We start from the raw sequence: 24,748 nt of genomic DNA on the forward strand, positions 1-24,748 counted from the left end.
AGTTGGCCTCTGCCAACTTGCTGTCACCTCCAGATGTTTTGAACTACAACTCCATGCTGGGTGGGGCTGATGCGAATTGTAGTCCAAAACATCTGGAGGGCACCAGGCTTGCAAAGGCTGCACTATAGTGCCATTATCAGCAGAGACAGACAACTTCTGGCATTCTCCTTACCTTGCAGGTGTCATCAGAGGTGCATCCGAAACCAACGTTGGTGGTTTGCCCCACAAGCTTCTCTTGTGGGCCACTGTGGTTAGCAGCCAGATGAGGGGCAAACTGCATCTGCCAGTCATTGAGTTGAACATCCTGAATGCAGCCTTTAAAAGGCCCTCCCCACGTGGCAGCACTGTCTTGGTCCGGGAGTCCACCCACATGAACCACGAAGCCAGGCGGGAGAGGAGTCACCACCAGGGCTCCTAGTTCCTCCTCTCTGCCTAAAAGGCTGGTGTAAACAAGACCATTGTGGAAGGAAAGCACCACAAAGTGCCTGGTGCCATCCGCCAGCTGCCCAGCTGGCCCAATGGGAGCAGCAGAAGGTGCCTCCAGCTGGAGCTGCCCATCCTTCAGGTACACTGTGAGGAAAACTTCACTTTGGTTGCTGATTTGGGTCACCAGACCACTGGGCCTCAGAGTTCGGATGAAAAACGAAAGGTTAAAGTTTGCCCCGAGACTGCTGCTAACTGCAAAGGCAGCAAAGCTTGAGGAGTTGTCTTGGCTGAAAGTTCCTGCAGGAGACTCTGAGGAAGAAAGAACAATGCATGGCAACTCTGAGCTGAAGGGAGCATCAGAACAAAACCATTCTGAGACCACTAGGCTGGTCTCAACCAATTCATCATCCCTCTGGGACCTTTGGAAATGGCTGAGGTTCTGCTTAAGGACCACAGCAGAACATAGCCACTGGCAATTGCAACCTTCACGGCCATAATTTGCTGTGTGTGCAATTGCCTGCCCTTGAGCATTGGAGAAGAGCACCCAGTGGCACTTTGTTGTGGCTCTTTGTTGGGTCTACAGTGGGTGCCCAGGAGAATTGCCTCTCTTGCCATAAGATCAAGCACATGAACCATGAACTGCAACCTCTCCACCCCAGGCCTACATCACCTCCCCCAAACAGAGGATTGCTTCCAAGCCAACCCACCTCCCTCTCACAGGCACTCTCACTCATTACTCACCATAGGCGCATGTACGGCCTTCATAAGGCCGAGCACAGTGACAGCGGAAGTCTGCCCAGAGGTCAATGCACTGGCCACCATGTGAACAGGGCTGGGAGTGACACCACTCTGTCCTCTTGCAGCCCAGCTCAAACCCAGGGGCTTTCCGTCCGATCACCTCCTGTGGCAAGACAACCTTAGAATCGATCTGCAAGTCTTCCAAGCAACCAAGGAAACTCTTTGTTGGATTAGGCGTTAAGTCCTCTTCAACTCCTCCAATATATATGTGCAAAAAGGAGGGCAGGAATGAAATGGGGGCTCCCTCTCCAATGGGGCTGCTATGCAAACAGACACCCCCAGCACAGGCTTCATGCCAAAGTTTGAGCACGAGAGAATCCTGCAGCAGGACTTCTGCCTTGTGCCAATGGCCATCGGCCACCTTCGGTGCCTCCAAGGTGAAAGACAACGGAGTGTCCCGCATCAAAAGTGTCACTCGCAGGAGGCCACCAGAGAGCTCCAGAAGAAGGTGCTCTCCTGGCTGGCCTCGGTAGAAGAGGATGGCATCGGGAAGGGTGGTCCGGAACCGGAGAGCCACACTGGCTTGGTGCCCCTCTGGCGCCTCCCTGGCACTCTCATCGTCTAGAGTCATGTTGATGAAGAGGTAGACACTGGCTGTGAAGGAGAAGGTGGTTGGCGTGGAACAGGTGGAGCCATAGAAGCCAGGGTGGCAGCGGCACAGGTGGCCGTGGGACTCAGACTGGTAGGTGGGGATGCACAAGGCCTCGTTTTGGCAACTGTGGTTCTGGCACCCAGTCAGCTCCACAGAGCAGTTCTTCCCACCCCAGGCAATGCCGTTTGGACCAAGGATGCAATGGCAGATGTAGTCAGCGATGCCATCTTCGCAGGCTCCTCCATTTTGGCAGGGGTGGTCTTCGCACTCGTCAATGTCAGTGGCACACTCCACACCTGGCGTACACCAGAAGGAAGGAAGGGAGGGAGGGAGGGAGGGAGGGAGGGATAAGTTGAAGTGGGAACTGTTTGCTGAGAGACACCGCTCCCAACCCTGACACACAAGCCCACCACTTGCTTTGCTGCTTCCACTGCAGCAAAGGAGCTAAAGCATCTGCTGGGTTCACTACAGCGGGGTGAAGAGAGGCTACAAATCAGGCCTGGCAGAAGGGAAGTGGTGCCCTTCTTTGCTAGTGGGCTGATAATGAGAGCAAACCCTTGATTAAGAAGGCCTATTACCCCTCCAACCCCCTAACCCAGCTTCCTACTAATCCACCAAGACAGCTGCACAGATAAACAAAGCCTGGATTATTCCACTTAATGGCATTATTACGCCTGGCCTGCAGGTTTGGGAGGAACCAGAGCAGGAGAGGAATGTGGAATTTGGTCCTGCCTTTGCCCTGCAGGCAGGCATGGAAGCACTGCAGGAAGACCGAGTGTACAAGCCAACCTTTGGGGATGCAACTATAGCCACCCTTGCAAAGATGGGTGCCTGAGGATTTCATGCTCCCACCTAAGAATGGAGAGAAGGTAGAGCGCTTCAAAGCTGTTCTTATGCCCGTGTGAAGGGAGAGAATAATTTCCTCAATGCTGCTTGAGATTCAGGAGCCAGCTATTACAGAAAGAGGGCCAGTGAATTTGTTTGTAAAGCCCTAAAGCTATGCAGGCCGCTAATATCTGAGAGGCCACTTCATTCCTTGCAGACCCTCTCAGATGTTAAGATCAGCAGAGAGAGCCCTCTTGGTAGTTCTGCTGCCCTGGGAAATTCAGAGGGAGGCCTGGGACAGAGCCTTCTCTGTGGCAGCCTCTCAGCTGTGGAACTCCTTCCCCCAGAGAGGTGCACCTTGCACCTTCACTATACAGCTTCCTGTGAATGCTGAAATTGCATCTCTCTATCCTGGCCTTATTTTTGTGATGATAAGCTGCTTTAGGCTGTATTCTATATTGTGTTTTAATGTGATACCCCACCCTGGGGCATTAGGGTGAAGGGCAGGTACTGGATTTTCGCTCTATAAGACGCACCAAACCATAAGACATATCTAGTTTTTGGAGGAGGGAAAGAAGAAGAAAAAAAATCTGAATCCCAGAAGCCAGAGGGATATCTGCTTTCGCTGCGCATCGATCCCTCCTGCTGTTCTGGCTTCTGGGACAGCTGCGCAGCCTGCATTTGCTCCATAAGACACACACACATTTCCCCTTACTTTTTAGGAGGGCAAAAGTGCATCTTATAGAGTGAAAAACACGGTAATTAACAACAACAACAGCAACAACGCTATCTAATGGCCTTGGCAAGTCCCTGCACTAGCAAATAAATGTTTAGGCACCATTTGGCTATGTGAAGCTGCACAGGCTCCTATTGCGCTGGTGGACCTGGGCATCGGGAACAGCTATGCTTTGAAGTTATTATTTCATCGCACCTTTCCTCCAAGGAGCTCAAGGTGCTCTATGCAGTTACCCTCTCCCCATTTAATCCTCACAACCAATTGCTGAAGTACATTAGGTTAGTGAGGTACGTGAGTTAGTGACTGCCCAAGATCACCCGGGGAGCTTCATGACTGTGTGGGGATTTGAACCCTGAGTTCTTTAGCCCAGTCCCAAAACTCTACCCACACTGCCACCCTTGGTCTCTGCAACAGCAGTGGTTTTGTTCTGGATCAGGCCAGTGACCCATCTAGTCCAGCATCCTCTTCTCTCAGTGGTCAACCAGACGCCTGTGAGAAAACCACAAGCAGGACCTGAGTGCAAGAGCAATACTCAGTCTCCTGCGACTTCCAGCAACTGGGATTCAGAAGAATTGCTGCCTTTCAGCCGTGGACGCAGAGAAGAGTCATTGCGGCCAGGAGCCACTGATAGCCTTCTCCTCTTCCGTGAATTTTTCTATTCCTCTTTTGAAGTCATCTAGGTTCGTGGCCATTACTGCCTCCTGTGCAAGAGTGTTCCACGGTTTTAACTACAGATTTTAAGACACGGTTTTAAGGGACACGGGTGGTGTCCCTTAAACCACAGAGCCTAGAACTTGCTGATCAGAAGGTTGGCGGTTCGAATCCCCACGATGGGGTGAGCTCCTGTTGCTCAGTCCCTGCTCCTGCCCACCTAGCAGTTCGAAAGCACGTCAAAGTGCAAGCAGATAAATAGGTACCGCTCTGGCGGGAAGGTAAATGGCGTTTCTGAGCGCTGCTCTGGTTCGCCAGAAGCGGCTTAGTCCTGCTGGCCACATGACCCGGAAGCTGTACGCCGGCTCCCTCGGCCAGTAAAGCGAGATGAGTGCCGCAACACCAGAGAAGGCCATGACTGGACCTAATGGTCAGGGGTCCCTTTACCTTTTTACACTTCTTTTTATCTGTCCTAAATCTTCCAACCTGCAAAACTCTGTGCAGTGCATTACACTTTGAAGCTCTGGCAATCAACTGATAAAAATTGCCAACAATAAGCTAATTGTCAGGGCAATAATAATAATAATAATAATAACAATAATAATAATAATTTATTATTTGTACCCCACCCATCTGGCTGGGTTTCCCCAGCCACTCTGGGCGGCTTCCAACAAAGATGAAAGATACACTAAAATGTCACATATTAAAAACTTCCCTGAACAGGGCTGCCTTCAGATGTCTTCTGAATGTCAGGTAGGTGTTTATCGCTTTGACATCTGACGGGAGGGCGTTCCACAGGGCGGGCGCCACTACTGAGAAGGCCCTCTGCCTGGTTCCCTGTAACTTGGCCTCTTGCAGTGAGGGAACCGCCAGAAGGCCCTCGGAGCTGGACCTCAGTGTCCGGGCAGAACGATGGGGGAGGAGACGCTCCTTCAGATATACTGGACCGAGGCCGTTTAGGGCTTTAAAGGTCAGCACCAACACTTTGAATTGTGCTCGGAAACGTACTGGGAGCCAATGCAGGTCTTTCAAGACCGGTGTTATGTGGTGTCGGCAGCCGCTCCCAGTCACCAGTCCAGCTGCCGCATTCTGGATTAGTTGCAGTTTCCGGGTCACCTTCAAAGGTAGCCCCACGTAGAGCGCATTGCAGTAGTCCAAGCGGGAGATAACCAGAGCATGCACCACTCTGGCGAAGCACCTCCTGCAGCTCACCGCAAGACCAGTAGGTCTTTGGTGCTTTCAGAAAGGCTTGCACAGTGTTTTGATGCCCTGGCAATCAACTAGTTGCCAGGACTCCAAAATGCCATACTTGTGCCTACACAATGTTAATTCCAAACCACATGAGTGTAAATGGGACAGCTGACACCCCTATGACCATCTGGTTGCTGAGCGGTGGGCAGCCTGCAAGAGGTGGGGAAGAAAAGAATTTAGCTGGAGCCAGTTCCCCAACAGTTATATGCTGGCCTGAGTAAAGGGGCATGGCTGTGGACGATTTTAGCATTTTCTTACCACCCTGGGGCTTGGGGAAAAGAGGGGCTTGGCCAGGGCATGTGTGTTGGGGCAGGGGCAAGAATTGCCCCCCTCCCTCCACACGCTTGCCAGGACCAGGACTTATAAAAAATATTGGGGGGGCCCGGGAAAGCTCATGAATAATAAATAAGCTCATGAATATGCAAATAAAGTGGCGCCGCCTCCTCGTGAGCGAATAGGGGAGAGCGTGCTGCGCCTATTAATCAGCTCCAAAGGAAATTGGGTGGAGCTTTTGCTCGGGAGGGAGGGCAGGAGGCATGCAGCCCGCCCCTCCCTGTGCATTTTGGGCTGGGGGAGGGGCGGCGATGGCGCTCTGCTGGAGGGGCGCCGGAGATTATTGGGGGGGCTGAGCCCCCCCAAACGAATTTTTGAGGGGGCTCGGGCCCCCTCAAGCCCCATGGAGTCGGCGCCTATGGCCAGGACCAAGCTGCCTGCCTGCTGGGCTTCTGCTGGCTTGCCTCTGGAGCGCATGGGGCCACCTGCTAAATTAATCCTCCCTGTGAACTGGCAGCCCCCTGCTGGTGCCTAATTAAGTGTGGAGTCTTCATCCACTGGGAGGTTGGGCTGTTTTGATTCCAGCTTTGTTTGTGGATCAGAGCAGGTCTCTGCTGGGTGCCTCTGCAGTGCCTGCAGGGCTACCCTGCGCAGCCCCACAAAGCAAACAGGTGCTTTGGGAAAGGAGCTCTTCTCTAAGACTGTCTTCCTTCAGGGACAGTGCAGTCAGCAGTGGCCCAGCAGAGCTCATTCCCACTGGCTCACTGGTTCTGTGCCAGGACTGGGCTCGTCTGCATTCACCCTTGGCCATCTCTCTTGGGGGGGTAGGGGTGGCGGCACACGGTTCCGGTGGGTGTATCCCAAAGTGTATGTAGTCACAACACACTCTTGAATACATGCATGCTCTTTTGCATGCATGCACACACATACACACATGTGCACATCAGCCAAGGAAGCCTCCCCCCTTACAAAATTAATCCTCCAGTGACTAGGGAGGGGGGAATTTGCACCCTCATCAGTGCTCTGTGCTGTGCTGGGCAGAAGGGTCTGAACTTCTCTGTCTACTCCTTGCCTCTTTAATCTTTTCTTTTCCTGTCACCCCAAGTGGGGTGGGGTGGGGTGCCTAGATGGGGCGGCTCAGGCCCCTGGGCCAAGGGTTGCCTCCATGGGGCAGACTGCTTTTCTGCCTTCTCAGCATCCATGCTCCTTGTGCAGCGGCTACAATCTCTCCCCGTCTCCACTTCACTTTCTTGCCAATGCTGAGTATGCATGCCTGCGTACTAAGGGCCACTCTCCATTTAGGTGACACACAGAAGCAGCAGGACTTGCATATAATGCCACACTCTTCAGTGCTTTTCCAGCTGCACTGGCTCCCGGTGGAGTAAAAGGTCAGATTTAAGGTGCTGGTTTTGACCTTTAAAGCCCTTCACGGCCTAGGACCCTGATACCTATGGGATCACCTCTCCTGGTTTGCCCCACGGAGGACCTTAAGTCCATAAATAGCAGCACCCTAGAGGTCTCAGGCTCTAAGGAAGTCAGATTAGCCTCAACCAGAGCCAGGGCCTTTTCAACACTGGCCCCGGCTGGTGGAACGCTCTGTCTCATGAGACCAGGGCCCTGCGGGATCTGATTTCTTTCCACAGGGCCTGTAAGACAGAGTTGTTCTGCCTGGCCTTTGGCTTGGAGCCAATTTGATTCCCTCCCCCTCTTTCTTTTTTCCTTCTGTGATGGAACTCCTATCTGGGGACTTCCCTGGCTTTTTTCTGGCTCATGTAGAACCAGTCCAGATAGTTGGCCTTGGTGAAGACTTGATGTTTTCATACCCAAAAAAGTTTTGATTTGAGTTCCTACTGAAAGGAAGCTGCATTTTAATGTTGTATTTTAATCTTGTTTTTTAAGTTGTATTTCAATCAACTGTTTTATATCTGGTGTTAGCCACCCTGAGCCCGGTCTTGGCTGGCGAGGGTGGGGGTATAAATATTATTATTATTATTATTATTATTATTATTATTATTTCCATTTCCATTTCGCAGGTGGCTCTTCTGGTAAGAGCAGACTTTGTGAGGGGTAGCCAGGCACCACAGTGCAGCTCCCCTTCCCCTTAATGAGTCTGTGCAGGAAGACTGGCCAGTAGATTACGTTCTAAAACAGTCTCCCTCTACGCTAGTGCCTTCCAGATGTTTGGGCTGCACCTCAAACCAGCCCTGGAGGGCATCAGCTCGGGGGGGCTGGCCTAAATAAAATATTGTTGCGCACCACCCCAATCTCCGATGGGTGAGAGGTTCCAGGGCTTCCAGGCACACACCCAGGGTCTAGCTTCCTTGGAATGAGGGATAGCGGAGACTGTGGTGTCTTTGTGATATATGGTTCATTTATGTATCTATACAACCTGAGCCTACCATGGAAGGGCTCACAGCCTTAACACCCCAGAAGACCTCGCTTCTCCCAGTCAATGGTTCTAGCCAAAATCAATCATGGCTTCTAACACTCTCAGGATTTTGTCTTCTCATTACCAGCCATCTGAGGGAGGGGGCCCACCCTTTGCACACACAACCCCAAGCTACTTCCTTTGTTATATTAATGATGGTGCTTAGATGGCAACTATGACCAATATTTCACAAAGGAACTTGACAGCCAATTCAACAATGCAAAGCCAGCCAAATGGGCAGGGTATAATTAATAAAATTGTTGTTGTTAGACTTTAACCCGGGGTCAGCAAACGTTTTCCGCAGGGGGCTGTTCCAGTGTCCCTCAGACTTTGCTGGGGGGCTGGACTATATGGGGGGGGGAATGAACGAATTCCTACGTCCCACAAATAACCCAGAGATGCATTTTAAATAAACGCACACATTCTACTCATGTGAAAACACCAGGCAGGCCCCACAAATAACCCAGAAATGCATTTTAAATGAAAGCACACATTCTACTCATGTAAAAACACGCAGATTGCCAAACCGTCCAAGGGCCGGATTGAGAAAGCGATTGGGCCGGATCCGGCCCCTGGGCCTCAGGCTGCCCACCCATGCTTTAACTCTTGCTGGATCCAAAACCCCACAAATTGGAAGGGACTCAGTCACCATGCAGACCTATTTCGCCAAACTCACAACTCTTTCCCTTTCTCTCTCTCTCTGAGAATAATGCAGTCTTTGGAACAAGGGGGGGCTGTGTAATCTCCCTGACGTGACCCACAACTATCCTCCACAGAGTACGACTCACAACTGTACACATATATTAAGCCAGCGAAGATAAATATTGCTATCTGAGTCCTGGTAAAATGCACGGTCCCTCATGGCGACTCTGCTGGCCGCAGTTGCTACTCCGTTGACACAAACATTGTGTCTTGAAGGCGCTGGGCCACTTCATTTCTTAGATACTTCAGTTTGGGGGGGGGGTAGAAGAGGTCTTTGTGGACTTGCCTGTATTTACATATTCATTTGAAGCAAAGCCTCAGGAAGGCAACCCCTTTCCCCTTCTCAGGAAATGAGAAGGTTTTGCTTTAGGCCTTTCAGAGGCTGGCTGGTACAGGTCAGGAAATAACCTACACTCACGTGGGAGGGAGGGAGTTTTGGGAAGCCTGCTGCAGAGAGGGAGGCAAATATCCTCTGGGGGGGGGGTTCACTTTAAAAGCAGAGGGGGCAAAACTTTGGTGTGCAACCATACGACTTCAGGCCTCTTCCAAAAGCTGGGGTTTTCCATGCAAAAGAGTTTTCCATGCAAAAAATAAATAAAATGAGCACATTCTTACCATCACAACCTTTCTGCCTGTGGCAGCACCCCTAAATCCTAAAGGCAGCCACCTCACCCTCTCCAGACTGATTTATTTTTTGCAGGTATGTTCTGCAAGGTGTCCGTCACACAATAATAGTACACACGTGGTGGGTTCATACTGGACCACCCACACATATTCTCACACTTTGTTAGTTGTTCTGCAATGTTCCCCCGATGTTTTTGCATTATTGGCATTCAGAGTGTTACTCTTCCACAACGGCAGGACTGAAAAAAGCCCAGCTGGGACACTTGTGATATAAAAACTCACAGACTTTCAGCAGGAAGCAGCCTGTCTGCCCCAAAACCTTTAAGACCCCATACCATCGTTAATGCTCAATTAAGGCTGGAAGGGCCTTCACGTAACCCATAATCTCTCCTTCTTCCTCTGCCAGAAAAGGAGAAGAACCCCTAAACTGTAGCAAAAAGTTGAACAGCTCTTGGGGAGCTGGACACCCTCACCACCCTGAGAAGGGCACTGTTAGAAGGCTGCAGCTCTTGCAGTCGTCACAAAAGGGCTTGCCAACACAGTCGTGTCTTAAGTAATGAATGAAGTGCTCTGTCATTCCCTTGTGCTGGAAGCCTCCTTGCCAGGTATATTTGAGCCACCTTCTGTGGACCCTGCCAGGGTGGTGGTGGTGGGAACAGCATGGGGGAAATCACTTTCTTTGGGCCAGGGGCTACTTCTAAATGGTGGGAGGGCAGCACAGTCCACCAGCCCCGTGGCGAATGATCAGATTGAGGGGAGCTCTATTCTAGCAACATCCAGAGGGTTCCCCAATTTTCTGCCAGCCTGCTGGTCTACAACTGCTGGGTTGGAATCCTCTACTCGGTTGCAGCCTGATCCGTGACAGGTCTCAGCCATAGTGCAAACACCATACAAATATATGGCAAAGAATAAAAAAGCCCATTCTCAAATGTACGTTCTGAAAAGGTGGACTACTACCCGTGCCACAGACTGCATACAGAGTGTCAGGGGTCTGGATTAATGAGCATTTAGCTAAAAATTCGCTGGCCCTGCATTCCTCAACGTCCCACGCTAGGGGAGTGAGACGCTGGGTGGGCAGAGCCTGCCTGTCACACAGGCCCCTCACCCCCCAGCTCAGCCTAATTAAAGAATCCTACATCTCTTAGCAGGGGATTAAGCACCAACCTCACCCTGGCCATTTCCATGGGCAAAGGAACCCCCACCCAACCCCACCAACCCCAAGAGAGGAGGAAACAACCTCCGGGTTCTGGAAGGAGAAAAACTCTTGCTAATTTGAGTGGTGGAGGCTGAACTACATTCCACAGTCCTTACCTACTGGAGAGAGAGAATAGGGCTTCCCCCCACTGCACTCCACCCTGACCCCTGCCCGTCCCAGGGCATCCGAGCATGAAGCAAGAGCATGAACCTGAAACAACAACACTACGCTCCAGGCACAGCCAAGCGCGCACACACCCACACACACCAGAGCTAAACTTTCCCAAAGCCAGACCAGCTAGCTGAACAGCTAACCCGCATCTTCCCTCTACAAGGGAGTCGTACTACTCCCTGGCTGGAGTCTGCGCACCCTCCCTCACACAGGCAGGATAAAGAGGCGCCTCTGTCTGTTACCTGCCAGGAAGAGACAAATTCCACCCAGGAAGACGCCAAGCCGCAGGGCATTCATGGCTGCTCCCTTGCTGACATGGGAGGGCAGGCGGGTCTCAGGAGGAGAAGCCAGGAGGGGGGCCAGTGCTCAGCTGGGCTGGGAGAGCAGCGTGCACACTCCTGGGTCCCAGGCAGGAGGAAAGGGATTGGAGAGGAAGCCTGCCAGCACACAACCACCTAATCCATCTCAGCTCTAAACCTCCCCAGCTGGCTCCTATCACTGCTGACAAGAATGTTTGCTTGCGACCTCCCCTGCAGGGCAAGGCGGGGCTGGGGGGGTGGCAAGAGAGAGGGGCTGTGGTGTGCAGGAGTGTCTGGCCGCAGCTCATGGGTAAAGTGTCTGCTTTTCATGCAGACCATCCCATGTTCAACTCCCAATGGGATTTCCAGGTACGGGTGAGAAGGAGCCTTGCCTGAAATTCTGGGAGAGCTTCCGCCAGCCATTGTACTATAGTTATTCATTGTACTTGTATTAGTTGGGACGCGGGTGGCGCTGTGGGTTAAACCACAGAGCCTAGGACTTGCCGATCAGAAGGTCAGCGGTTCGAATCCCCGTGACGGGGTGAGCTCCCGTTGCTCAGTCCCAGCTCCTGCCAACCTAGCGTTCGAAAGGACATCAAAGTCCAACTACATAAATAGGTACCGCTCCGGCGGGAGGGTAAACAGCGTTTCCGTCTGCTGCTCTGGTTCACCAGAAGTGGCTTAGTCCTGCTGGCCACATGACCCAGAAGCTGTACGCCGGCTCCCGTGGCCAGTAAAGCGAGATGAGAGCCACAACCTCAGAGTTGGCCACGACTGGACCTAATGGTCAGGGGGCCCTTTCCCTTACTTGTATTAGTTACACCCAACAAGTGCTGCAGAAGGAAGTGAGGAGCTACCTAGGAGACGGGAAAACTCTAATACTAAACCTCCACTGCCTTGTGGGACATCTTTGGGAGATGAAAAGGCTAAGGAGTAAACACGACAGAAATCTGGAGCAGAGTCCGTAAGGAGGCTTCCTTCCAGCAATTCCTGGTGCCAATCATCTTGCTCTGCTTTCCTTTGGACCCCATCAGTGAGGCCAAGAGGGGGGTCTTGTTGTCTGGGCTCCCCAGGACCTCAAAACATACTGCCCAGGCTTGTGTCCCTGTGGAGGTCACTTCAGTGTTGCTAACACAGTGGTTTGAGTTCACCCCCAGAGGCACACTCCATTGTCTCTCAAGACAGACAGATACCAACAACTTGTGTGTCACACACATCCACACACGCTTTTACCAAAAAAGTAAACACAAAGCGACTTAAAATACAATGCAAAAATAAACCAAACTACAGAAAATGAAAGCTGGTCTGAGGCATCCCTCCATGTGCTTGACAGTGGCCTGATTCAGTGTGAGGCAGCTTCCCCTCTTGCTGTCAGGGAAGGGTCGTACCTTAGTGGCAGAGTGCATGCAAAATGTCCTGGATTCAATCCCCAGTGGCATCTCCAGGCAGGGCTGGCGGAGGCTCCCTGCCTGAAACCCTGGAGCTGCCAGTCAGTGCCAGACAGCACTGAGCTAGATGAACCAGGGATGAGACATGGTGTAAAGAAGCACCCTCTCTTCTGACGTGTGACCCACGCTCCCTCCCTCTCTGGTGCATGCCTGGGTCTGAATCTTATTTGCTTGGGAAGGAAAGGGTAGGCATCCCTGGGCAACAGGGGGTGTCTCGGAATTCAGCCCATTGGCTAGGAAAACAATGGTTTCAGAGGGGCTGGCACAAACTGCTTTGCTGCGGACTCTGCTTCACATGAAAAGCACGCCCTTCCTTTTGGCCACTCAGCTCACACTTGCCTGGTGACCTCCCTGCTGGAAATAAGACAGCAGTGACCATCTGAGCATAGCAGGGTGGGCTTCCTCCTCCTCCTGCTCCTGCTCCTCTAATAGGCTCCACAGTTATTAATGGCTTTAGCATGTTAAGAGGGATACAACAAGTGAGGAAAGGCAGCAGCAGAAGGCCCCACAAACTGTTTTGTGTCAAAGTTCACAACACCCAGAGAAGATAACTGAAGCAGAGTCGCTCAGTGGGTAGAGCACCTGCACTGCATGCAGAAGACCCCCCATTCAACACACCTGCTGGAATCTCCAGGTGGCCTGGGGGAGATTCCAGGTGGATGGACGACCTGACTCAGTGTAAGGCCCCTTTCTGTGTTCCTAGAGAGAAACTTGTTCAAGCCAGATCCTTGATTTCTTTTATTTAAAAAGCCAGAAAAGAATAAAATAAACTAGCAACATCCTGGCCGCGCAAATACCTTTGAATGCTCAAATGCCAGTGAAGCCCCAGTATATCACCTGGAAGCCGTCTTGCGGGGGGCTACAGAGCAAGCGCAGGTGGTGCACCTCGGTCTTCTGTTGACGTGAAACCAGAGAGCTTGCTGACTATGCTGGCGGGTGTCCCCCCCCCCATGTTATTGTCCCACAAGCTCTTCCTCCCTGAGGGAAACGTCTGCTGCTCCCTGTAAACAAACTGGTGCTTGAAAAGGGATAGCAGCAGTTTGTGGGCCCCCTTGGATGGGGCTTTCCATGGGGACCTGCAAGCTCCCTTTCAGTCCAACAGCATATTTACCTTTAAAACTGAGGTCAGGTATGTAGGGCAGCTGGATGTGGCCTGGCCAAAATGGTCTGGTGGGGCTTATAATGTCTGAGGGCTGAAGCCAACCCCCCCCCACACACACACACCACTGCTCTAACAAAAGAGAGCTAAACTGATCACCAACCCCCCCACAGATCTGACTGCAACACAGGCAAAGAGCAACACTGCCAGACAACTCAAGCAAGTGAGCCACGCCATATGCTGTGAAGGAAACCACAACATCAGTCATTTTAGATGTAAGGAAGTAGCAGGAGTGCAGAAATGAGAGCAGATCCACACCATACATCCAAAGCATATGACTTACACACACACACCTGAATCCTGGCAACTGTTCCACCCTGCCATTCCCAGAGTTCTATATAGGTGAAACTTGAAAAATTAGAATATCATGAAAAAGTTCCTTTATTTCAGTAATTCAACTTAAAAGGTGAAACTAACATATGAGATCAACTCATGACATGCAAAGCGAGATATGCTTCTGCTTCTCAGAGGTCCAATCTTGCTCCATTTGCAATCCTTGTTTTGCTGATTTCATTGAATATTCTAATTTTTTGAGATTGTTAGTTTGGGGTTTTCATCAGCTGTACGCCATGATCATTGCAATGATAACAAATCAATGCTTGACATATCTCGCTTGGCATGTCACAAGTCAATCTCATATATTAGTTTCACCTTTTAAGAGTTGAATTAGTGAAAAGAGGAACTTTTCAACGATATTCTAATTTTTCAAGTTTCACCTGTAGGTGGGGAGATATGTCATGTGCGCTGAATGTATAGTTTGGATCTGTACTCGGGGGACGTGGCTTTGGGCGTACCCCTCCTTCCCTGGCTCCTTCCCTCCAGACCCCTAAACTGTCCCCTGGTTGTTCTGGCAAGGGGGCTGCAAAAGGGGCTTCCTCTACCTGCTCCCCTCCTCCCCTCTCAGCAGAAGTCCATTCGCAGCGCAGTCTGAGCTGTCAACAGACATGCAGGTCATGGCTCCTGCTGACTCCATCCCTTAACTCAGCCCTGCTTCAGAAAAGGGGTGAGGGCTTCAGATGGGGGGGTGGGCTCAGGGACCCAGATCAGGCTGGCAGCAGCCACTCATCCCAGGGGCTGCTTGAAAGAAAGGGAAAAACCCACCGCAAGGCAGGGCAGAGCTGCCACAGAAAGGCATATCAGGAACCATTGTGGGAAGCTTCCACAGTTTGCTCCGTGATCCTAATGTGAAGTAATAAGCTGTTTACCCAGCAGGGCCAGACTGGGATTAATTGACAAAGCAGGAGAGATTAATAGCTATTATTTCCCTGTCAGCTTTGCTCCTCCACAAACTCTCACACTGAGCTTGCAAGGATGCAGAATGCATTTTGCAGCCAGGCCCCTGGGCTAAACTGACCCCCCACCCCCCACCCCATATACAAGGCAAAGGGCTCCACGGGCCAAACAAAAGCACTCCCTGGACTCTGATCCTCACCATAAACCTCCCCCGCCCCCCAAAAAGAAAACACCTCACATGCAGTGACAAAACCGAAGAACACTCTCAGATCAAAACCAGGAACTGAGAAAAGGGAGCTATAAGCAGCCCACATGGCTGAACCCCTGGTCAGCCAAGGGCAATGGAGGGAGCCAACTTTCCCTATAAATAATGCAGACCAGCCATGTCGTTGTTTGGACCTTTAATTTTTTATTTTAAAAAATTCATATAAATGACTTGCTCAGACATGGGATTGTTGTGTCACTGCTGAAGCACTTCTTGGGTGTGGACCCTTAGGATCTTTGCATTCATCCGGCCGTCAATAGCCGGGTGTCTTTCAGATATTTTGGTCTGCAACTCCCCTTCAGCCCCAAAGAGCACAGCTGTATGGTGCTTGGGCTAAATAATGGGATTTGTAGAGTTCATAACATCTGGAGGACACCAGGTTGGTGGGTAGGGTTGCCATATTTAATAAAGTAAAAGCCAGGACATCCTAAAAACTTTTTTAATGAAGACCCCCAAATTGCTGAGCTTGTTTTTAAGGAAGCCACCCAAGATTGTGTTGCGTTGTTCCCTGGACGTCAATTCCACCTTTGAAATCCCTGTAACGTCCAGGAAAATCCAGATATATGGCAGCCCTATTGGTGTGGGCTAATCTTAAAAAGCAGAGACATCACCCTGCCAACAAAGGTCCTTATAGTTAAAGCTATGGTTTCCCCAGTAGTGGTGTATGGAAGTGAGAGCTGGACCATAAAGAAGGCTGATCGCCAAAGAATTGATGCTTTTGAATTATGGTGCTGGAGGAGACTCTGGAGAGTCCCATGGACTGCAAGAAGATCAAACCTTTCCATTCTGAAGGAAATCAGCCCTGAGTGCTCACTGGAAGGACAGATCCTGAAGCTGAGGCTCCAATACTTTGGCCGCCTCATGAGAAGAGAAGACTCCCTGGAAAAGACCCTGATGTTGGGAAAGATGGAGGGCACAAGGAGAAGGGGACGACAGAGGACGAGATGGTGGGACAGTGATCTCAAAGCTACCAGCATGAGTTTGACCAAACTGGGGGAGGCAGTGGAAGACAGGAGTGCCTGGCGTGCTCTGGTCCAGGGGGTCATGAAGAGGCGGACACGATGAAACAACTAAACAACAACAATCTAGGGTGCTTCCAGAAGTGGGCTTAATATTGGAAACGAGTCATTGGCGGCAGGGGGTTTGAACTTTATACTTTCTGAGGAAAGGATAGCATAGAGAAACAGATTGGCATTTTGATGCTGATGAAGTTGAGCGGGTGTTACGAAGAAAGTGCATGAGCAGCAGCAGTCCCAGAATAAATACTGGGCTGGAAGTGCCCTTACTGTGAGAAAAGCAGCCCCAGTCCTGTTTCTTCCTTCCTCTTGCAACTACAAAGTTCTGGGGTGAACTCAGAAGCAGGAGGAAAATGTGTCATTGGTCACAGGCATGACACTTCACAATCCCACAAAGGACCCTGCAGTCTGTCAGAAGAGCACTGCAGCAGAATCAAACTAAAGCAGTTGTCAGGTCTAGTAGGCATGGATAGCCTTATGCAGGGGTCAGCAAACTTTTTTCCGCAAGGGGCCGGTCCACTGTCCCTCAGACCTTGTGGGGGGCTGGACTATATTTTTTGAGGGGGAACAAACATTGACTCTCCCCTCCCTTCTCCACAGCACCGGACGAGCCCCAGTTGCTGCTTACCTGTGCCTTGCAAGCGGCAGGGGCTGGCGGTGGCGGAGGGACGATGAGTGTCACGAAAGAGTTGGCTCCGGAGAGGGGCTGCTTAAAATGGCACTCAGCCAACCACAGCTCAACAAAGCCCAGCCCCCTTCCTCCTCTAGGCAGGGCAGGGAGAAGCCAGGAGGAGGGAGGGAGGAGGCGCTGTCATGGTGTGCGGGGGGAATGGTGCAGCCCGAATGATCAGAATCCCCACACCGATCCATGCAGTGATTCTCAGACCATCCGTGGGTCGGATCCAGAAGGCAGTTGGGCCGGATCCAGCCACCAGGCCTTAGTTTGCATACCCATGGCCTTATCCATCCATCTGTCCAAACCCCTTTTGAAGGCAACACAGAATATTGTGGCCTTTAAATACTGACAATGTGGCCCAAGCGTATGTGGACTACAGTCCATCAGAGGCATGAAGTATTATTCTGAGAGACAGACACACACACACACAGAGAGAGAGAGAGAGAGAGAGAGAGAGAGAGAGAGAGAGAGAGAGAGAGAGAACACAAGTTGTGGGGGTGGGGGAATAAACAGTGAGGTTAGAAAGAAAGGGAATGCAGAAAAAATGCAGGTAGCAATCATTCCCTTATTAATAGTGACTGTTCACAAACACCCAAACCAATAGTTGATAACACAGACATTCTGGCATTGGGAAGCCAATTAGTGCATGCATGTGATAAAAAAAATATATTGTGCTGCTTCAGTCCACAAGTATTAGCATAAAACCTCTTCATGCATTGCAATGGTCTAAGGACTGCAATCTCTCTCTGAAGTTCCTGCGTTTGTAGATAGCCACCTTTTAGTCAGGTACAGATAGTCAGTTACAGAGTGTCCTAGTAGTGTCAAAACAGGGTCTACAATATTCACCGATACCTTGCTGGCTGGTGGGTTTCCCGAATCTTTCTCAGAATTCCTTTGCACATTCCTGGACTGAGCAATGATTGAGCTCCAAGCAAGCCTGGAACAGGAGGAGTTGCTACTGCCCTAGAAAAACTAACAAGCAGCTCCTTTCAGCCTTTCAGATTTCTCTTCCTCCCACAAGATGGCAGACTCACAACATGTTAGAAGACCCAGGACAGAAGGAACTGCAAAGCTAGCTGCAGGATTCCATGAAACTGAAGAGTGAGGATGAAAGGGGGGCAGGTTGCTTAGGAGTTGCCAGTCCAGGACAAAGACTGATGAAGACTCTTTACAGCTAAATCTTAGTAAAGTGAAAGAGAGGCTGTAGCTCATCACTTGCCTCCCACTTTGAAGCTAAAGCATAGCAATCTCTAGTACCGTATTTGAGGCACCACAATATTTCAACTGCAAAGCCTAGCAGAGATCCATGGACAGCTGTGAGTCCACAATGACTCCCAGGCTGCACACCTGGTCCTTCAGGGGCACAGTTACCCCAGTAAACCAAGGATGTTTCTTGTGAAGCAAACCCACTTCCCCAAATGCTAAAATTCGGCCTAAATTCTCACAGTGTGAACTTATTACCCTCGATAGCTTCACCCGTCCTTTCAATCATCCCAGTGACTTGAAATGTTTTATACTGTGATGCCAATAAAGGTATTTGATTTGATTCCCAGGCTGAATGCTCATTAAATGGGTCACTGCGTAGGATTTCCTTCTCAGGAATTTAAAGGTGTCAGATGAAAGGGGCACATAACAAACACCCCTCCGAAACTCAGGAGGAAATTCCAGGCAGGTGATGCCTGAGGATCTTAGGCTGCTGTGTACATGCCATCATAATAAGATGCCCATTTTTACCCTTACCCGCGTGAGGCGAAATGGGAACATGCCACCCTGCGCTGACACTGGCACCACCAGACCCCACTGCCCCGCCACTGCTGAAACTTACCTCCACAAGGTCTCATGAGATTTTGGTGAGCTCTTGCAAGATCTCATCAGAAACCAGTTTGCCTACCACCACTGCTTCTCCGCTGCCAGTGGAGGCAGCAGGGACTGCCGCTGCTCAAGGTGGTCACCAGGGGTGCCAACTTGAATAAAATATTGTGGGAGCCCAGGTAAGCCCTGCCCCACATACAGTCATACCTCGGGTTGAATGTGCTTCAGGTTGAGCATTTTCGGGTTGCGCTCCGCGGAAACCCGGAAGTAACGGAGCGCATTATTTCTAGGTTTCGCCGCTCGCGCATGCGCAGACGCTCAAAATGATGTCGCACACATGCATGGAAGCAGCAAAACGCGACCCGCGCACGTGCAGACGCATCTTACGTTCTATTCAGGATGTGAATGGGGCTCCGGAACGGATCCCGTTCACATCCCGAGGTACCACTGTAGTTGATCACATGATGCAGTGCACACTCACTTTTTGAATGGTAATGCCCAACAACCAGGGGGAACAGCCCCCTCAAATATTTTATTGTGGAGTCTGAAGCCCCCACGGCCCCAAGGAGTTGGCTCCTATGGCGTTCGCCTCACCTTGTGGGCGGGCCCTGCTTACCTGAGTACCCTGGCAGGCAGTGACACTGATAGCTGTTCACCTGATCCACGCAGCTCCCTCCGTTCTGACATGGTTGGGATGTACATTCATCAATGTTGAAGAAGCAAGTCTCTCCTTCAAACATGTCAAAAAGAAATTATGTTAGACGTCCCAACTATTTCCTCACTGATTCAATAATCTACACATAATTCAGTTAAGCTTCACTAATGACAAATATACAATGGGTGAACTATTTTTTAGATCCACCTTGTTGTTATTTCAATTTATTAGTCACTTGCCACATAAGAGTTTCCAAATGACTTATAAAATTTTAAGAGAATAACATAGAATCAGAAAAAATAACAAAGCATTGCAACAGTAAGTGCTGAACGGTAAGAGCCTATAAAGTAGAACCAATAAAATGGAAAAACCACAGCAGCAAGAACACATCATCCGTAGACAGCAAATCATCATAATCTGGCACTGTCATTATTTGGGGCTGATTAATTATCTCTTGGTTTTGTTTTTGATGAGCTTTTCGTTAATATGTTTGTGCCTTGTCTATTTTTGGATGCTTTGCATGGGTGTATTAAGGCATCTTTCCCCTTGATTTTCAGCTGTGGTGTAGCACTGTGAATTACTTAGTTTTAATAAACTACAAAATAGAAGTAAAGCCAAGATGATGCACACGCACAGAGCCCCAGGTCATAGAATTTACAAAGCTCTTTGATCAAGCATCTCCTCTGGAGCATTCAGAACGAAACATGCGCTCCACCTGGCAGTGTACTACTTACCATCAAAGCCTGGCTGGCACCTGCAAATGAATCCAGCAGCTTCCTGGTAGGTGAAGTGCAGGGGGAAGTCTATGTGATCTCCGTAGTAGCTCTGATTGGACCGTTCAAAGCACTGGCCCCCATTGAGGCAGGGCACGGCGGCACATTCGTCTACATCAACTTCACAGTGTTCCCCTACGTATCCTGGTGACAAAAAAGCAAAGGGGGCAGGAGGCCAGATGAGCTGACATGCGCCTCATTTGTCACAAAGCAATGGGCTAGATCTAAGAACCCCCTAACACAGGGGTTGGCAAGGTTCGCCTCTCCTGGGCCAGTTCATTCCAGCAGAGATCCCTCCATGGGCTGGATCACGTGCGCGCCTGTGATTTCCGGCACCTGTGCAGACACAATTTCCGGCACCACGGAAGCGAATCCCTGTGCCGTGCTGGTTTAGTGTAGCACACAGGGACTTGCCGAGCAGGTGGTTCGTTTTGGGGGCAGCTCGTGGGCCGGTTAAACAACCCCCATGGGCTGCTTGTGGCCCATGGGCCTTAGGTTGCAGACCCCTGCTCTAACCCAAACACTCCATACTCGGGGTCGTTCTGTCCACCTAAAGAGACGCCAACAAGACGTCTTCCTTCCATAGCAAGCTATTCTCAGGGGTGCTTTGCTCAATGGTGGCAGCAGGGGCATACCTAGGGGTTGGGCAGGTTGGCCCCAGTCAAGGGTCCAGGCCCCAGGGGGTGCAGAAACAATGCCTCTTCACTCTGCCTGCCTGCCCGTGTACTCCTTGGCCACTCCTCTGCTGTTCTGTGCAGCCAAGTGAGTGCATAGGCTCCTCTGGGCTCCTTACTCAGTAGAGGAATCTGGCCACTGGTTTGGGCCACCACAGTGGCCCTGAGGGGCCCTCCCCCCAGTTGGCTGGCAGTGATCTCAGAAGTGTAAGCAGAACACCCTCTGGGGCTGGAGGAAAGAAAGATGGAGAGAGCAAGTGTCAGGGTTTCTGGGAGAGAGGAGGAGATGACAGAGGAGACGGAGAGCGAGTGGGAGGAGGGGCAGAAGGATGAGGAAGAAGATGACGGAATTCTGAGGGAATCCACGAGTCTGAGCAGCGAGTCAGAGGATTCTCAAAAGGGGGTTACCTTAATCAAGCAAAAGGGAGGAGAAGGGAGAAGCGGAGAGGAGCCCAGTGGAAGACAGACGCAGCAAGAGGCGTCTCAGCCGGAACGGAGTAAAGGGGGTGGAGTCGTCAGCCTCTCGGAGGGAGCAGGATTAGGAGAGAACAGAGAAAGGGGGTTGGAGCAAGGTGTTCAGCCGGAAAGGGTGGAGAGCAGAACAAGGGGTGGTGTAGCGGTCGAAAGAAAGGTCAGCAGCAACGTACGCGCGCCAAGTTCAAACGTAGAGGCGCGCGGAAGTGGAGAGAGCTCAGGGGAGGAGCCCGGCCCTAAAGCCAGAAGGAGGGGGGAAGAGGCGGCAGAGGATTCAGCCTCAGGCGAGTCACGGAGAGAGGGAACCCAGGGGGGCAGGAAGACCCTGCGGAAAAGAAAGGAGAGGAAGAGGTGGTCTAGAGCCAGGCTATTAAGTTGGTGTGGAAGAGGGGAGGAGTCAGAGGGGACTTCAGCGGTCTAACGTGACAGACGTACGGCCACGATGCTGAACTGTACGAGAAGCAGAAAACTTCAATAAAGTTTTCCTGTAAATAAACTGCAACGGAGTGAGGTCTCTTGTGAGCTGGGACCCGTCCTGGGTGGCCGTGACAGTAAGTCCCCTCTCAGAAAGCAAAATTTTTTTTTTTGCGAAGCTCACGAACGGGAGCAGCCATGAGCGCTGAGGAGCAGCTGGTTGCACTGCGGGATCAGGTTACCGCTCTCACATCGGCAGTCATTGCTTCGCAGAAGAAGAATGACGACTTGGAGAAGACGTGCCAGGATTTGCAGGCAAGGTGGGAACACGCGGACAGGGCGGGGGCCCCAGGTTCCAGAGCGGAGGGCATTGCGCTTGGACGGAGGGGGGGTGCCCTGGTTCCGCATTTTAATGGCAACTTGCAAGACTATCCCAATTTCAGAGCGGACGTCGTATATGCACTGCATTTACTCCGTCACGATTTTAAAGATGAGGAGGAGAAAGTGGGGTTCATTGTTTCGCACCTGCATGGGGAGGCCAGGGCTTGGCTACGCAATCTGTGGCGCGAAGATGGACCGGCCCGTCGCAATTCAACTGCATTCATCAAAGCGATGGATTCTTGTTTTCAATCCTCTGTGGATGTGGACATTGCGCGCCGTCAAATGCACGGGCTGAGGCAGGGGAAAGCGACTGTGCGCCAATACCACTCTAAATTTTTTGCATTGCTCACCGCCTTAGATTGGCCAAAGGACAGTAAGCCGGTCAGAGATCTTTTTTGGGAGGGATTGAGCCCCCCCATCAAGGATGAGATCGCTAGGGGGGACAGACCCCAGACCCTAGAAGACGTGGTGCAACGGGCTTTAGCTATTGGAATTCGACATGAGGGACGTCCGTGGCACGAGGAGGACGGGCCCCAAGCGCGTGCGCAAGCGAGGACTCTCCCTTTTGTGCACAGGGATTTCAGCCGTGCGCACCCCTCGCCAATGGGGAAGGACAGCGAGGAGCCAATGGAGATTGGTGGTGCTAGGGCTCAGAAGCCATCCCAGAGCCCTGTCCCTGGTGCAGCCAAAGCGAAGCCTCCTAGAGGAACCAGGAAGTGTTACATCTGTGACAGTGCGCACCATATGGCGAAAGAGTGCCCCCAGAGGCTCCAGAAGCACACTGCAGCACTGGCAACTGTAACAGCAGAGGTGCAACCAGGGGAGCAGCTTCAGGGAAACGACAGTGCCTGGCTGGAAGCAGAGCTACTGGGGCTCAGCCAGGCGGATCTGTAGACAAGCCCCCAGCATCACTGCAGAGCGTGGACCCTTTGCCTCCCAGACCGGCAGTTCTGCTCACAGCAACACTCCAGTTGCCTGATGGGAGACTCCTCGAGGTTCCAATAACGATCGATTCGGGAAGCAACGCCGACTTCGTGGGACTGCAGTTCGTTAAGCAGCACAACATGGCGCTCCTGCCTGCAACGACGCCTCTAAACGTGGTCACGGTAGACGGCAGGAAGTTGCTGGGGGGGCAAGTGGTGCAGCAAACCCCTCCCATGATGATGCAGATTGGCAACCATCGAGAACTTATTAGTTTCAATGTCACCCACTTATCGGACACACCCATCGTGTTAGGCATGAGTTGGCTGGAGAGGCACAGTCCCGCGGTTGCGTGGTACCAGCGGCAGATCACCTTTTGTTCATCGTATTGTGCTCAGCATTGCTTTCAGACCGATCAAGGAGGAGAAGCCGAGCAGCAGTTGCATCTGGGTATGGTGCAAACAGTGCCTCACAAGTACCAGGACTTCTTGGAGGTTTTCTGTGAGAAGGAAGCTGACAAGTTGCCGCCTCACAGACCTTACGACTGCGCGATTGATTTAGTGCCAGGGGCGCAACTGCCTGCTGCCAAGCTGTACTCCATGTCGGAAGACGAGATGCAAGAGCTTCGGGAGTTCATAGACCATAACCTCAAGCGAGGTTTCATCCAGGAATCTAAAGCAGCGGGTGGCAGCCCTGTGTTCTTTGTGAAGAAGAAAAACACGCCCCAAAAAAGGCTTATAGTGGATTACAGGTTCATAAACAGCTTGACTAAGCCCAAAGCTTTCCCCATGCCCAAGATTGACGACCTTTTAGCGACCGTCAGGAGGGGCAAGATTTTCACCAAGCTGGACCTACGTGGAGCTTACAATCTCATCCGCATCCGGAAAGGAGATGAGTGGAAGACCGCCATGTTCACCCCTCTGGGCACATACGAATACAGAGTCATGCCTTTCGGTCTCCAAAATGGCAGCCACGTTTTTCAAGCATTTATGCACCACGTGCTAGCAGGTCTCCTCTACAAGAAGTGTGTCTGCTTTCTCGACGATATCCTGATTTTCTCGGAATCGCCGGAGGATCACGATAAGGACGTGAGGGAGGTCCTGCAGAGGCTGAAGGACCACAGGCTGTACGCCAAGTTGGAAAAATGCCAGTTTGATGTCAGAGAGGTTGATTTCCTTGGCTACAAGTTGTCCGACGAGGGACTGGCCATGGACAGGGCTAAGGTTCAAGCGCTGTTGGACTGGAAGAGCCCTCGAAATCGGAAAGAGGTCCAGAGGTTCATCGGCTTTGCCAATTTTTACCGCAAGTTTATTAAAGGTTTTGCGAACGCGACGGCGGCTATCACTGACACCCTCAGTTCCAAGAAGAAGAAGTTCGTCTGGACCGAACAAGCGGAGCGGTCCTTCCGGACGCTTAAAGGTCTTTTCGCCTCCGAAGAGCAGCTGCTCCACGTGAATCCCGGCAGACCCATGCGGGTAGAGACCGATGCGTCAGACAGAGCGGTTGGGGCCGTTCTTTTGCAAGAGGATTCGCAAGGCAACTGGAGACCGGGTGCGTTCTACTCCCGGAAGCTCAGCAAGACGGAGCGCAATTATACCATATGGGACAGGGAGTTGTTGGCCATTCATGCAGCTTTCAAAGCGTGGCGACACTTCTTAATAGGAGCCAAGCACACGGTGCAAGTCCGCACGGATCACAAGAACTTAGAGTATTGGCGGACGGCTAAGTTACAGACCCAGCGACACATGCGCTGGGCGGAGTTCTTTGCGGATTTCGACTTCAAAATAGAATACATCCCAGGAGACTCCAATGTTATTGCAGACGCGCTGTCCCGAAAGCCGCAATACTTGGAGGAAGCAGCTCCAATCGCAGCAAA

The 24,748-nt window shown here is 51.4% G+C and overlaps 1 protein-coding gene across 1 annotated transcript in view; it reads right to left on the minus strand.

Moving 5' to 3' along the window:
- Positions 1–24,748, minus strand: part of CRB2 (crumbs cell polarity complex component 2) — a 70,065-nt gene that overhangs the window by 11,652 nt on the left and 33,665 nt on the right. The window contains exons 5-8 of the mRNA XM_081896296.1: positions 19,970–20,152; positions 19,197–19,310; positions 1,168–2,112; positions 173–735 (exon numbers count right to left, since the gene is read on the minus strand). Coding sequence (XP_081752422.1) covers positions 173–735; positions 1,168–2,112; positions 19,197–19,310; positions 19,970–20,152 — 1,805 coding nt within the window. The remainder of the gene's footprint in view (positions 1–172; positions 736–1,167; positions 2,113–19,196; positions 19,311–19,969; positions 20,153–24,748) is intronic.

The sequence above is a fragment of the Podarcis melisellensis genome (assembly GCF_964234715.1).
Source record: "Podarcis melisellensis genome assembly, chromosome: Z".
In the NCBI taxonomy this organism is placed as follows: Eukaryota; Metazoa; Chordata; class Lepidosauria; order Squamata; family Lacertidae; genus Podarcis; species Podarcis melisellensis.